The 16064-nt window shown below is 34.3% G+C and overlaps 2 protein-coding genes across 8 annotated transcripts; one reads left to right on the top strand and one right to left on the bottom strand.

Moving 5' to 3' along the window:
* The first annotated feature begins 1291 nt into the window (after positions 1-1291).
* On the top strand, positions 1292-4731 carry LOC141710540 (cyclic nucleotide-gated ion channel 4-like). The gene is made up of 7 exons (XM_074513103.1): positions 1292-1874; positions 2484-2693; positions 2791-3110; positions 3198-3306; positions 3454-3690; positions 3800-3886; positions 3966-4731. The coding sequence occupies exons 1-7, from the start codon at positions 1362-1364 to the stop codon at positions 4476-4478; spliced, it is 1989 nt and encodes a 662-aa protein (XP_074369204.1). The 5' UTR covers positions 1292-1361; the 3' UTR covers positions 4479-4731.
* Positions 4732-9487: 4756 nt separating this feature from the next.
* Positions 9488-15382, bottom strand: LOC141711503 (glutamate receptor 3.4-like). 7 transcript variants are annotated; one of them, XM_074513973.1, is made up of 8 exons: positions 14992-15128; positions 14459-14800; positions 12490-13829; positions 11608-11885; positions 11483-11514; positions 10944-11353; positions 9854-10318; positions 9488-9674 (listed from the first exon to the last, which is right to left on the bottom strand). In XM_074513973.1, exons 1-7 carry the CDS (start codon positions 15020-15022, stop codon positions 9863-9865), a joined length of 2889 nt encoding a protein of 962 aa, XP_074370074.1. In that variant the 5' UTR covers positions 15023-15128; the 3' UTR covers positions 9488-9674; positions 9854-9862. The 7 variants fall into 7 exon arrangements, with proteins under 7 accessions (XP_074370074.1, XP_074370079.1, XP_074370078.1 ...); XM_074513978.1 differs by lacking the exon at positions 14992-15128 and adding an exon at positions 15234-15382 and having other exon boundaries at positions 9488-10318; XM_074513977.1 differs by lacking the exon at positions 14992-15128 and adding an exon at positions 15234-15338 and having other exon boundaries at positions 9488-10318; positions 14459-14826.
* Positions 15383-16064: the final 682 nt, after the last annotated feature.

Below are 16064 nucleotides of genomic sequence, written 5' to 3'. Positions count from 1 at the left end.
CAGCCCCTGGTAATATGGGACGGTGGTGCAGGATTTCTAACCAAGCAAATGATCCAAACTAATTGTCCCGCCCCAGCATCCGACATTCAGGTAGATTTTGGTCTATACCGACGTACTCTCTTGTCCTATTCATTTCTATACAATTTACTTTTTAGATATCCCATTCCGTACATTTTAAAACTTACTAAACAAATAGGAAAAGTTTTATAACTATTTTGTTCCTTTTTCTCGTAACATTTCACTTTTTCTTAACCTCCGTACCCAAATCAAACATATACATTTCAATGTGACGGAGGGAGTAATAAACATTCCAAAAGTACCTGAAATTTTCTTGAAATAAAAATGGGAGATTTTGTGGACCACCTCCGATGAACAAGGAAATGGATGCTAACGTTGAAGCTCTGGGATACGCTCTGGAAATGCAATTTCAGTTTTAATTTTGTGATAAAACTGATATCAGAGGTTCAGTTTTTCTATTGTTTAAACCTCAATGTATCTTAATATCTTTGTTTTAACATTTAGCCATTGAAACACATGTATACTTCATTTTGGCTCAATTCTTGCCAGAGAGGATTGCCTAATATTACCCCTTTTATTTCCAGATCAGCTAATATTTTCTAACAAAAATGAGTGAACGTAAAGATATTTTTTACACTCAGAAATTGCTATGTCCTTGCCAAAATTAAGTTGTTCAAATAATTAGTTGTGTAACTACTATAAAGCAACCCTCGGAAACATATTGATACTGAATTGGAATGCTAAAGACCCCAAATTTTTATCCCAAAAATTTCTTCATCTGATGTGTCACATAAATAGTTGGCAACCTTTCTAAAATAAAATGGGACCCGTGTGTATTAATATGCGCCCACAAATTAAAATAAGTCATGTGTCAGTCACGTCATTTGGGAAAAATATTTGGGGTACCTAGTATTGCTCTCGGAACATTGGCATATTGAGACAGTTTGTTCAACAAATTTCTGATATATAGTAAATATCTTTCAAAAAGAAAGTTATGTCAAGATGTTATTTTTTTACTAATTTTTTTCATTTTAAATTTATTCTAGTGCGTAGTGCTGATATGTTTTATAATTCAATTTAAATTATTTGAGTATCTTGTAAGTGTCGAGCCCATCAATTAAAATATAGAAATTAGGATTCCCTAAATTTGATCAATTAATTCCATTAAAGATAGCATTTTATTACTTTTTGTTCTTTAAAATTATTATTTAGAGATAGGTAATTTGACAGTTACTCACAACTACTCCTTTAAAAAGAAAAATACACAAGCCCCTTCCTATCTTTCATTGCTCTTCATCTTATAAGCTTTCTCAAAGACTCTACAAAAAAAGTAGTGCACACATATGAGAAGAATGGAGACTATTTACGAAGAGCACGAGAACAATAATCCACATTACGACGATGCCATCACCACTGATGAAGAAAAAGAAGAAGAAGATGAGGAAGACAGCTCGGAAGAAAGCTCAGAGGAGGACAGAAATAGCAGCTATGGATGTGTTGGTGAAACTCGAAGAAGAATACTAGGATCATCATCAAGAATGTCATGGTTACGAGAATGGGACCGTGTGTTTCCTTTGATATCAGCTCTATGTTTGTTTATTGATCCTACTTTCTTTTACACACTCTCTGTTAATGAAGATGGAATGTGTTTTTATATTGATGGCTGGTTTGCTCTCGGTCTCTCGTTTCTCCGATCAGTCACAGATGGCTTGCACATCTGGAATATTTGGCGTCAGTACCGCAGCTCATCGTCTGTGCACGGTGTCAGGAAGATCTATGGTGGTTTAGCATTGCAGAATTTCAAGGGCAAAATGGACTTCCTCCTTTTTGTGTTTGTCACCTTACCTTTGCCACAGGTCAGATATTATTTCCAGAAATTCCTTATACTTATCTAATCATACTTAATCACCAAAATATTGAAAACGATATGCACAATCCAAATTAAATAAATCAAAGGAAAATTAGGTACCATAGTAGTGTTGAAGAGTGTAAGATCCGGTTGGAGCCTTTCTCTATCAGCTTAAGATTTTAGAGCGACTTGTTACTTAACATGATATCAGAGTTTGGTTTAGGGAGGGACTCGGGTTTGAGTCCTCCCTCCTTGTTTAATTTAATTATTTGTATTGGTATTGGTTATTGGTGTTGATTATGTATCAAAGGAAAATTAGATACCATAGTTTGTTGCATTATATTGCAGTAGGCAGTAGATGAGTAGATGTTGAAAATTTTACTTTTATTTGGATGCATGTACTTGAATGAGTACTAACTGGTTAAAGGTTTATAAAGATGACAATTTTATGCATGTCACCTTATTAATTGCTATGACCTTCCTTTTTCTGTTTTTTTCTTTTAATCTGCTTTAAAAATTCAAATTTTGTTTTACGATCATTTCAATTGCAAAATACTTAAATATTAATATTATGCGGAAATAATTAATACTTGTATGAACTGAATGATCGCTGCAGGTTGTAATATGGTTTGCGGTTCCAGCAATGTTGAAGAAGGGTGAACAAGCAAGAGCAATGACTTTGATGCTCATAATGTTTCTATTCCAATACATCCCAAAGATTTATAATGCTGTTTGCTTATTGCGTCGCATGCTCTTTCAATACATTTTCGGAACAGCTTGGTGGGGGATCGGCCTAAACATCATTGCAATTTTTGTCGCCTCACATGTTAGTAAGACACAGAGATAGATTATCACAGTTTACTTATAATGTAAGTAGTGAGGTTTTAAGCATATTGATCAGTTTCATGTTGTGTTATTTGCAGGTGGTTGGAGCGTGTTACTACTTGCTAGGAATACAGAGGTCAGCTAGGTGCTTGATGGAGCAATGCAAGGAAACAGAGAGTTGTACATTTAATCTACTTTCTTGTGAGAACCCTTTCTTCTTTGGGAGCACATATAAGGTGAGAGACAATTTGCGAATGTCATGGGGAAATAACAACGATGCCAGATCTTACTGCCTACAGAGCAGTGATAACAGTCAGTATGATTACGGATCATTTGAATGGATAACTCTACTGGTTTGCAATAACAGCCGTGTGGAGAAGATGCTTCTTCCTCTCTTTTGGGGAGTCATGATGCTTTGGTAGGTTCATTGTCCATTAGTGTATTCTTTTTGTTAATTAAACGCGTACATAATGATCACCCTTGGTTTTATTGATGATTGATGCAGCACTTTTGGGAATCTGGTGAGCACTGATGACTGGTTAGAAATTGTGTTCATGATAATTGTTACTCTATGCGGCCTCGTGCTGGTCACGATGTTAATTGGCAACATTAAGGTAATCATTTTCTTAGAGAAGTTGAAGGTTTGAGTAGAGACAATGACTTTGGACTCTTAAAAGACAATATTGAATGTATTTAAACTTTATAGTTCAGGTTTTTTACCATGAATCATTAGCTTACTTCACGATTATGTTTCTATTCAGGTGTTCTTGATGGCAACATCATCAAAGAAACTTGCAAGGAAAGTATATGTAAACAATGTCGACTGGTGGATGAATAGGAGAAACATGCCACAAGGACTGCGGCAGAGAGTACATAACTATGAGCGACAGCGTTGGATTGCAATGCGTGGTGTAGATGAGCGTGACATGATACGTAGCCTTCCCGAGGGTCTTAGGAGAGACATCAAGTACCATCTCTGCTTGGACTTGGTGACACGGGTAATTAGCCTTACTTTTAAGGGTTTGTTTAGCTTTACTTTGTCTTTGTAATCATGAATAAAGTAAGATGATGGTTTAAATATGAACCAACGCATTCTACATGTTTCAGGTACCACTGTTTCAGCACATGGATAGTTTGGTACTGGAGAACATCTGTGATAGAGTGACATCCCTTGTATTTCCTAAAGGAGAGATTGTGAGTGTTTAAAATTAACTTGATACATAGGAATATTATTTTAGAACATTATGATCTTATACATCAATTTTAATTGCAGGTAATTAAAGAAGGTGATCCAGTACAGAGGATGCTATTTATTGTAAGAGGTCATCTCCAATGCAATCAAGTAGTTCGCAGTGAAATCAACAGTTGCTGCATATTAGGCCCCGGAAATTTTTGCGGAGATGAGCTCTTGTCATGGTGTGTGAGAAAGCCATTCATAGAAATTCTCCCACCGTCTTCATCAACGCTAATCAGTCTCGAACCAACAGAGGCATTCGGGCTGGAAGCAGAAGATGTTAAGTACGTGACACAACATTTTCGCCTGAATGAAAAGGTGAAAATGAGTGCTCGCTATTATTCCCCTGGGTGGAGAACCTGGGCAGCTGTTACCATTCAGCTAGCTTGGCTGCGGCACCGCCTAAAACTTTCATCTCTTCCATTTATCGTGCCTAGGAGAACATTGTTGAGGTCTGCTTCGCTTGGGGAGGAAAGGCTCAGGCGCTATACTGCAATGCTTACTTCACCTAAGCCTCATCAAGATGAGAATGTTCCTAGATTTAATAACTGAGAACTGTACAAGTTCAGAAATATTTCAGTAATTAAAGATTTCATATATTTTAAAAAAAAATAATAGTAGAAAAACTTAAAATTTGATTTTATGGGGACACGTGTCCCAGATGCCCTTTACTAGATTCTCCCCCGACAACTTGTACTTGGTTGATAAATTTATGAACGTGAGATGGCCAAATTACAGAATGGGGTTTAAAAATGATCTTACTTGTAAATTTTTCGGCCTGCCGAATGGCAACAGCTGCCCAACTTCTCCAACCAGGAGAAAAATAGCAGCACTCATTTTCACATTTTTCGTTCCAGCAAATATGTAGTGTTACATAGTTCCCATCCTCTGCTTCGAGACCCAATGCTTCTGGTGCTTCAAGAATGATCAGCACAGATACAGACGGTGGGAGAATTTCGATGAATGGCTTCCTCAGGCATCATGACAAGAGCTCCTCACTGCTAAAGTTTCCGGGGTCTAGTGTACAACAACTGTTGAGTCCACTTCAAACTACTTGACCGCATTGTAGATGTCCTCTTAACAACATTCTCGATAGCTCAGGTCGTTAAGGGCTTATCTTTTGTCGTCCCATGTTCTGGGTTAGATTCTCGTTCACCCCGAGATTTGTTAGAACAAATACTCAATTATAAGACATATAAGTCAAATTAGTCAAAAAAAAACATTATCCTTACTGGCTGACCTTATTTAGTTACCTGGTTAGTTTTAAAATCAACACGTTGATTTATTCATGAACGATCATCACATACACAATTTGACAAAGAGACCAATGTATAATTATATATGCGTACCTTGATGCTGCAGGATGTTGATCAAAGTTTGAATCATCTACATCTGCTTCGGTTCATCTTCCTTTTCATCAGCTTATCTTTACTGAAATATCGACTGTCGTTGAAAATTAAAGCCTAAAAAATTGAAAAGTTTGCATAGTTTAAATAAAAAAAACATGAACTAAAACACTACTACTACGAAGGGAGAAAGATGTGATTCCTAAATAATAATCGAATGAGTACGTCCATATAAAGAGATAAATCTAGCCGTTGTAATTTAGATTAAATTATTCTATGACGTTTTCACAATTCAAATAACCGTTGTGATTTAAATTACGTTTCGATCCATTTTTCAAACTACGGTGACCGTTTAAAAATTCAAACATAAAAATTCAAATAAGATATGGTGTGATTCTAACGGCTACAAATACATATTTTTAGATAATTAAAGATTACACGACAAAAAATATCTAGTGAGTTAGGCAATTCATATTCTTGACATGACAATGCACATTTCTATATATTTTTATATGATAAGAAAGAGATAAAATATAACGTTAATAAAAAAAATTAAAATTTTGAATATACGTTAAATATGAATTCATATTCCATGTTATAACATAACAACAAAGTGTAAACCTTTTAGATCAAACTAGCCGTATAACCCTTGTAAAGTATGGACATGGTCTAAATTGCATAAATTAATATTTTTTAGCTCTGATTGTTAATTGTATATTCATCAAGTTATTGATTGTATATTAATTTTGCTTAGTGGATGGATGATATATTTGTTTGTGTATATCAGAAGTAGTTGGCTATGGTGGCATTTTTGAATATTTCGACATTTGACATTAAACTTAAACAACATTTGTATCGATATTCCTCGTTATCCATGGCTGAGGGCGATCCACATGGGTTCCTGCAAAATTATTTGTGGATGTTTGAACTAATGTAGAATATAGTATTTTTTTTATAATTGTTATTTGAATTTTAATCTTTTAAATTTTTTTATTATGGACCTTACTAACTTTTCTCCTTCCTCCTCGTTCTATATAAACAAATACACATCTATGGACATGTTAGGCACCTTCTAGTTACTCGTAAAATATAAACTTTACCAAGATTAACCATTTTGGTCGATAATATTCTTTCACACTATGACATGTAAACCAACATGATCATATGTTTTATTAATACTGTAAGTTTTTTTTAATATCTAATTCGTAAATTTTTAATACTTCAAAGATGTAACCAACAGTACTTGAGAAAAAAAATGGTGCATTAATCGATTTAAGCGATAGAGTACAATAAAATATATCTTGGAGGTCCACTAATTAGACATAATGCAATCTTTAGCTAGTGTGATGTATGTTCATATTCTAAATATATATAAACTATTGTTTTGTTCAGGATTATTTCATGTAATTATATGTTAGAAATATGATCGAAACTATTTTCTGTGTTTGTGTATTTAAAATGTGATTAATGAGTCATACTACACGTGCCCGTTTGGGAAATTTTAAAATAAGTAACTTATGACTTAAAGTGAATAAGTGAGTAATAAGTGATAAGTTAATAAATACTTATAAATTATATAAGTGTTTAGATAATTTAACTTATAAGTCAAAATTGTTTTTATTTAAATGAATTAAAATAAATAATTTTTATATATAATTATCTTAATTCTTATATTTTAAGTTATATTAACATTTAAAAAAATATTATCTAAAATTAAAATTGATAAAAAAACAAAAAATCAAAAATAAGTTGTGAAAAAGTACGTTGTTACCAACATTCAACTTATCAGCTTATAAGTTGTAAATTCAACTTATAAGCTGGGTCGACAAACACTCGTCAATAAGCTGTTACGGGCTTATAAGCCAATAAGCCCACTTAACGGAATTGTCAAACGGTAATGTCACTAAAAAATTGTATTTTATTTCAACACTTGAAAGTTCCTTATTTTATTTGTACTATACAAATAAAATACTTAAAGTACGAGATGAGTATATGCAGTTTATTTAATAAGAAGTATGAATGGTTATAATGCACATGCATGTTTAATTCATACGTTTTGATTATTGAAAATGACTGAATTTCTTTAGTTATTTGTCTTTTAATTATTAAGGATGTTGAATCTGTATTGCTATTCAGGATGTTGAACTTGTTTATTCGACTACTTTATTTAATCAAAATGCAACTTTTGGATCATAGATATCTCTATAATATTATATATAATATATATTATTTTATTTTATTTTTCGTATCCCCGCACCCGAATCCCCATATTTTTATTTTTACCGAATTCTTGTATCCCTGCACCGCGCACCCACCCCGCACCCGCACCCGCACCCGCACCGCGCACCCGCAACCGCACCCTTGCTTCCTAGATTTTCATCTACTTACTCTACATAATGCAAACACCGCTCTGCAATGGGTTAATTAATTTCCAAAAATATATACTCCCCTCAGTCCCTTCTAATTGTTTACATTTCTGAGGAAGTGTCCGGACGCATTTTAAGATACATAAAAAGTATAGTTATGTAACTTATTTTTACAATTTTCTTTTTCTGAATAAAAGTTAAATATTTTAATTTTTATTCAGAAAAACAAAATTGTAAAAAAAATTACAGAACTATACGTAATATGCACCTTAAAATAAGTGTCGAACACTCTCTAAAAAATGTAAACAATTGAAAGGGACGGAGGGAGTAATAATAATTTAATTATGTAACAAATGTTTATTATTATTTTATTTTATTTTTAGAAAAAAATGTTTATTATTATTGTTTTAATGCAAAAAAGTACGGGCTCTTTCTAACCCTAATCAAATTAATGTGCACATATATATTGCTGCTGCCTGCTGCGTCTCCATAGGTTGAGAAAAACACATGCAATGGAGTCTCAGCCACCAAAGTATTTGCCTGAAGATATCTTAATACTTATCCTCTACAGACTTCCAGTTAAATCTAAAATTCGATTCATGTGTGTTTGCACAACATGGCATCATCTTATTACTACTCCTTCCTTTGCTAAAACTCATCTCACCTATCGAAATTCACCCTCAAACAAGGACAAGTTTATATTCTATGCAGTGTGCTTTTGGTGGACGCTACTTACTGATTATCAGTCAATTTTTAACAGTACTCTTGAAAAATCTACACTATACTGTGCGGATGAGATGTTAGAGAGATATGACACTGATTATGAACTGGGACCAAAATTTTACGGGATATGTGAAGGGTTGTTATGTTTATCTGATTGTGAGTATTGTTGCGATAAAATATATTTGTGGAACCCTATTTGTAGAAAAATTAAAAAGCTTCCGGAACTTGACGAGTCCATCCAGGATGAGGCCGATTGGTTTTTTCGTAAAGAATTAGTGAAAAATGACCCTTAATCTCACAATTTGGGAGTAAATGGTCCAAAATAAGAATGCGAAATGGCCCGCGAAATGGCCCTTTATATTATAAAGAAACGCAATTTTTAATTGCGTTACTAAATGTTGAAGATCACGCAGTAATTATATGCGTTATTAGGCAAAGTTGAACATGTTGGAACTTGCTGGAAACGCAATATAACTATGCGTTTATTACATAACGCAACCTTTACTTGCGTTTTTCAAAAAAAAAAATTATTTTTTTGAAAAATTATTTTATATTAAAAATCAATATTAACGTAAATAAAAAATGCGTTTTGTAAAAACGTAAATAATAAATGCGTTTTCATGGGATAAAAAGAGTCATTTTCCCGGATTGTGAGATTTTGGGCCATTTTTTTAAAAATTGTGATAAAAAGGGCCAAAGCCCAGAATTCGTAAGTTTTGGTTATTACGATGACGATTATCAGGTGATAGTAATTGCTCCTATTGGTAGTGCATATATTGTTTGTGTTTATAGTCTCCGTACTAATAACTGGAAATTTATTAGAACTAGTAATTGGAACATTATTAAGGCTGCTACTGTTCGTATCCATTCGTCTCGTGACGGCTATTTTCCTGTTATAGACTCTAAGTTTGTAGGTGGCACTGTTTATACGATTGAACATTCCTACGTCAAGTGTTTTGATTTGAGCAACGAGACCATTCGAGAAATCGTGTTTCCGCAAGAATTTAGTGATTATGGATACGATTTCAGAACCTAAATATATGGAGATTCGATTCCCTACCACCCCTTCTCACAATCTATCACGGTAATTACAGACTTAAGAGCGAGTCCAAGAACACCAAGCGGATACAAGTAAACAACCAACTTATACTACTACATTTAAAATTTACTCTTGGATCTAGGATACGAAATTTTACAAACTTAAGAACGAGTCCAGAAGCACCAAGCTGGTATAAGTGAACAACCAACTTACACGATTACATTTGAAATTTACTCTTGGATCCAACTTAGAGCCGGGGCATAACTCCCAAGTCCTATTGAAATTGGTACAACCGAGATCGTCATTATAATCTAACAATTGTACAATATACTATAGCTCCAAAATGCTGGCTTAAATTTTTGTTATATAATATAGTCGGAAGAATTATAAAATTCTGACACTTGTGTTCTATAATGCAGAGGCATCCTAAAAAATTAAATGAAAAATCATCACCTCATATTTTCAGGAAGGTGAGCTGAGTTGCCCGTCTGCAATTTGGCTGATTTGTTGCTTGCTACTGCTATCACTACCCTTACGCTTAAGCTTATCCTTGATCTCTATCTCTTTCGTATCAACAAACTTTTTAAAGCTAGTGGCACGAGATGGGCGTTTATTAGTCCTTATAGATTCCGGGTCCTCAAATCCATTCTCCTCATCTTCTGGGATATATCTACGATATTGAATGTAAACTCTAAAAAAGAATACGGTAAGAGATATGAAGCAGGCAATGCCACAGATGAGGAATAATCCCCAGAAGCTATTTAGAGAGAGCCGGCTGTCGTCAACTTGATTGCTTTGTGCGGAGCAAACATTTTTTGATAGCCATTTGTCATGGATTCTTTGGAGATCGCCGTTCTCAGATAGCTGAAGAATTGCAGTTGATAAGTCAACTGCAAGAGGAGAGTCCCTCTGGAATGCCTGAGAAGGAATGTAATTCTGAACTTTAAAACAATTTACAGGTACTACAAAATTAAAACATTTAACTCTAGATTTTTAAAGTGACCTTGATGTGTGTGTGTACGCATTTAAATGAAACAAGTACTTGTCTTTCCGGGCAGCCAGTAAAGTGAGTCTTAAATTACAGATGTCAGAAAACAAATTTCATTAGCAGCAAGCACGCCATGTAAATTTATACTAACGCTCTGTTTGGTTGGGGAAAATGGAATGAAATGATAAATTGTGAACAAGGAACAAGATTAATTGTGAAACAATGGAGATAGGAGAGAAGAATAAAAAAAAATATGATGTAATGCAATTTTTACGATGAGACTTGTAAAATGTAATGATAATGAGGATGTAGAATGGATTATTGTTATGGGTGGGTTTGAACTCTTATTTAAATTGCTAGAAATCAAATGGAGGGAATGAAATGCAACCCTAAAATTGTACAATCGTCCACTCCCACCCAATTTCATTCACCCCGACCAAACAGAACATAGGTGCTTGTACCTGTATGAAATCCTTAAAGTTAAGTTCAACCATTATTTCAGTTCTTTAGGTAATTATAATTTCAGTTATTAAGATGGATCAAAGGAGTACTTACAAATCCCCATCCGCTTCTTGTAAATTCCTGTCCTACTATTTTGAATTCACAATTTACATTAGACAAGAAGAGCTGAATATAAGGAAGCTCGTCAACAATAGCAGCTACACCACCACCTTTTGGACCTTTGCGAAGCTCATCAACATAATTATCCTGAGTTTTCATAATTTTTATCCTCGACGGAGCTATTTGAAGTTCGTCTATCAAATAATTTAATGCAAATGATCCATCTTGAACTCCAATCGGTACATTAATCGAGACCAAACTGTCTATCCCTTCTATCTGTGACGACAACTGCTGCACTGTGAGGATTGATGTCAAACTAGCTGTGTAGCTCGAATTGATAATCAACACTACAAATAGCCATAAAATAAGCACCAAGCGCCCCATAGTGCTCACAGTGTTCTCTCCTGAATTGGTTCCAAGCACGGAAAAAATTAGGGAATCAAGCTTAAAAAAATTCCAGCATCACGACCATTCATTAAAATCAAGGAAAAGACAAAAAAGACATATTATCAGAGTTGGCATGAGCTACTTACTATGAGCAAAAAACATAGTGGAGAAACTAAACCTGAAAGGTTGATTGTCAAATTAGTAAGCTGGACCGAAGTAGCTGTCATAAATTGTCTAGCATAGATTAGTATTCAATTTTGACACTACTAACCAAAAGACTGTAATGAGTTGCTGTCGCGGGGTACCACGGAACTCATGATTCATCCGATGCTCAAGAATCCAAACAACAGCTCCAACGAAAAGAAAAAAAGCACACGTAACACTCCACATTTCCCAACTAAATGGTTTAAGGAAAGCCCAAGCAGAAGATTTTACTTTTTTGACTGGGACAACTACGACAAGTCCAGATTCCATGAAAGGCTGTGTAAAGTCCACAATCCTTGTCCTGTTTGTGACAATGGTGACATCCCCAACAGCTGCATCATACTTCTGAAAGTGAAACACATATTCATTGCCATAAAATTCAACAACATAATCACACAGATAGAGAATTTAAAAACTGAACATATATCAAATAAGAAGACAACATAAAATCTCTAATTAGCAGATAAAAACAAATAAAGAGGTGAATATAATCATGTTCACAAGACTCCAGCATTAGCGGGATGGGGAACGCAGCCTTACATATATTACATATTAGGGACTAATGGAGGGAAAGAAACAATTATGTGACCGACCTAGGCAAAAGAAAATAATACAGAAGACCACAGAAACTAGAAAAGTCCACTCAGCCTATAAATATGGATTAGACGTCTCTACCACTCTGTACACCAATTCATCAAGTACACTTTTATCAGATCAAAATATGTAGTCAGTGAAATAAAACCTCAGTGTGTTACGTGTTTTTACAGATTTTTAGCTTTTCCTCCTTGTCAGATTAAAGGATTGTAGTAACTTGTGCAGATGTGGTTAGGCTATTGGCGAGTTTACAGCAACAGACCTAACCACTTAACTATTTTCTTTACCCAGACCAAACCATTTAACTATTTTGTTTCCCTTGGAGTACTAATGTAACTTGAAGTTAGACACTCACATGTTGAGAGACATCAAGAACAAGATTACTGAAGCTAGGGTTTCTTTCACCATCTCCATAGAGTATGTATGTGCGGGGAACGGGATAAGGCAAGAGGTCAACTGCAGCTTCAAAGACGTCAATACAGTATCCTCTCACACCAATAGGACCTTTGTCTTTCGTGACAAATTCTTTGTAAGTTACTCGATAAGGAACTGCAATTTGCAAAGGCTTCCCATTGTTAGGGAAGACCCAACCCCGAGGAACTTTAGTAATTTCACCAGGCCATATTACATCATATAGCTGTTGATCTTTGGCAGAATCGTTTAAAGGCTTCATATATAAACTTCCAGGAGCTGTGACAGAAAGACGAGAACGATTAGACCAGTAACCTATTCTGCGTGAACCTGTGCCACCGATGTTAAGAATTTCATATGCTGGATAAATCAAATTCCGATTTTGATCAAATTCAATTTGACCACTTAAACCTGTAAAGTTCATTCTAGTAAGTATACGAAGTAATTTATCTCCCTGATCAAAGCTGCGAAGTGTTGACAATTGTAGAGTACTTCCTTTCGCTTCTTTCAACTTAGGGTCATAGGAAAAAGATATACTTTCACCTTCACTCAGCAGAACATCGAGAGCACGGGCAAGTAACCAAACAGAATCATAAGCATACAGTGCATATGGGTTAAAGTTCATAGTTTCCTTATGTTTAATTTGTCTCCACCGAGTCGAAAAGGTTTTTTTAGAACTGGAATCTGGAGTGTAATGGCGAAGAGCAACAACTCCCTGTAAAAGATCCATTTCATCAAAACTCATTGTTTCCGATGAATCCATAACAGAAGAAAGCCACTCTGTAGCAATCCAAATGTAGCCATTGGTCATCATCCCAAGATGCTTTGCTACATCGAATACTCTAAGACCAGTGTCGGGATTAACATGTACAACATACACCCGAGACTCCATCAGATTGACTCCAACTAGTAAATCATTGATGTCGCTTACTGGAGCTCCGGGCGTATAGGCGGCCTTGTAAGAAATTGAGGCACGATTCTTCGCTAGTGCATCCCCAAGTGCAGAAATTCCATTCCTGCCATAATCGTCATCAACAAAGATGGCTATTACTTCTCTCCATTTATAATATTCAACAAAATCAGCTATTGCCTGCATCTGAAAATAATCACTCTGCGTAGTCCGAAGGAAGTATGGAAATTGCAAGGCAGAGAGAGTGGGGTCAGTAGCTCCAAATGACAGAAGAGGTACATGAAGTTCATTCACGACATGTGATATGATATGAGCTATTCCAGATGACTGTGGACCAATTGCAGCAACAACATCGTTCACCATCAGTTGCAAAGCTGCATAAGCAAGGATGCAAAGTAAAAATCATTAACATAATATCTATTGGGAGAAACAGTAACACAAGAAGAGTGCCACGTATGTGTGTGTGAGTGTTCATGAGAGAGAGGGGGGGATGGATGGAGGGAGGGAGAGAGATTAAATGGAAATATTTATATCCTTGACTCATTCTTAATAATGCAATAATGCACTATCTACTAAAGAAAACATACCAAACAGTGGAAAACTTTGTGTAGTACATGTGTTTAGAAGGTGATTCTAAAGTCAGATCATATAGTAGGATAAGTTGTATAAATTAGCAGGTAGTAGGGGCAGGGTAATTATTATGATACAAGTTTGAATTTATACTTGGTGCAAGTGAGCAGGGGATGCATACAAAAGACACAAACACAAGATCTAGGTAGTTATTAATTATTGTTTAATTTGATTCCTCGGCTTACATTATCAAAATGTAACCCTCCTATTATACTTTTAAAGACTAGAACAATGTAATAAAGTCACTAGATCAAGCTTGTACTTTAAATAAAATAACTATAATCCTGTTGCCTAATCAGTACTAGTATAAGTACTTAAAATAAGAAGCCAGGTTACCAATATTGCTCATTACTAGAGAACGATTATGAAATACCTTCTACGGTGCCTAAAAAACCGCTGCAGTTTGTATCACGCGTAATCAGCTTCAGCTGCTTTCCTTGAAGAATGCTTGAATCAGAGTTGACATCATCTATAGCAGCTTCAATTGCGGGCTTCACCGACCTACCAATCACTGAATTTACTGTGAACAGAGCTCCAACATTGAAAACAGTCAGTTCCGAAGCTGAAACATTGCGACCCATGACTCCTATGGGCACCCCCATACAAAGAATCATTACACAAAGTGTTGCCCTTGCAAGAACATAGCCCCCCATCTTTGCAAAAACCGGGCAATCGATTACTCTCAAATTACCATTTCTTGATGAGATCAAACTATCTACAAGAGCAGGCATAAAAATGAAGCTGGTAACAGCATAAACTCTGAGTTTACAAGTGACAAAATCAAGAATACAAAATCAACCTTAATATTCCAACTCAAAAGCAAAGATCAAACCTAAAACATATAGTTTCATAAGCACTACTTAAGACAACTACAGTACAAGCAAGAAAGAATATATGAACACATACATGTAAATAAATAATTTGATCTGAACAGCATAAAATTCCCAAGTATCCATTAAACAAATGAAGTTCACATCAGCAAAAACACAATTATATGCTTGTTTTTAGAGAATAAAAAGAAAGAGAACAATCCCTATTGCAAGAACAAATAAATGTTGAAAATGAAGTAAGAGCTAAGAAGTCAAAATTAAATTATACAAATAAATGAATGGAAAGTGAGTGATTAAATAAAATAAAGAGAGGATTACCTGAACTCATCCAAAGATGGAAACTTGAACTATTTCAAGTACCTTATAAATATAAGCATTGTATCTATTCTAAACTCAAGAATATCACTTAGAAAAAGAGAGAACAGTCTTGACAAGTGGGTAAAGAATCAGACATAACTAGTACTCTGAACTGCTACAGTTCTGGTTTTTAATTTTTCTAATTTTCTGCCATGTCACCTTTATGTACTCCCTCGGTCCCGCTGGTTTACATTATTATTCGGCATTTTTATAAATTATAGTTTTATATTGTTTTTTTTAAAAAAAATTAATAAAAGTTTAAACATAAAATTTTTATTTAAAAAAATATTATGAAACTATACTGTAAACGAACATTGAAAAGCGTGCCGAAAAATAACGTAAACAATCCATTGGGACGGAGAGAGTAATAATTACGAAAATTTATAAATTTAAGTGATTTTAATCGGTGTGGACTCCCTGCATATAAAAAAGTACATGATAAAAATTTATAAATTTTCACGTTTGTTATATATCATGAACATATGATAGAAAAATAGTTAATTTTTATATAAGACATCCTATGTTAAATATAGTACTATCATGCAAGTGAGACTATTTAAATAATTATTTAATATATAATTTATTTTAAGTAATTATCTAATATATAATTTATTTACTGCAAGCTTTGTTCTAAAAATCCCCGATTTTAAGAAAATCCCCGATTAATTCTTAAAAAATATTTGGCCGAATTATTTTTTGAAATCCGATTAATATTTATAAATTATTTTTGAATTATATATTTCATAATAAATAAGATAAATATATTAAATATTATTAAAATATTTAAATATA

Source organism: Apium graveolens, chromosome 3 (genome assembly GCF_009905375.1).
Source record: "Apium graveolens cultivar Ventura chromosome 3, ASM990537v1, whole genome shotgun sequence".
NCBI classification, from domain to species: domain Eukaryota; kingdom Viridiplantae; phylum Streptophyta; class Magnoliopsida; order Apiales; family Apiaceae; genus Apium; species Apium graveolens.
Note: the sequence above shows the minus strand (reverse complement) of the source record. Positions and strands in the feature narration are given on the sequence as shown.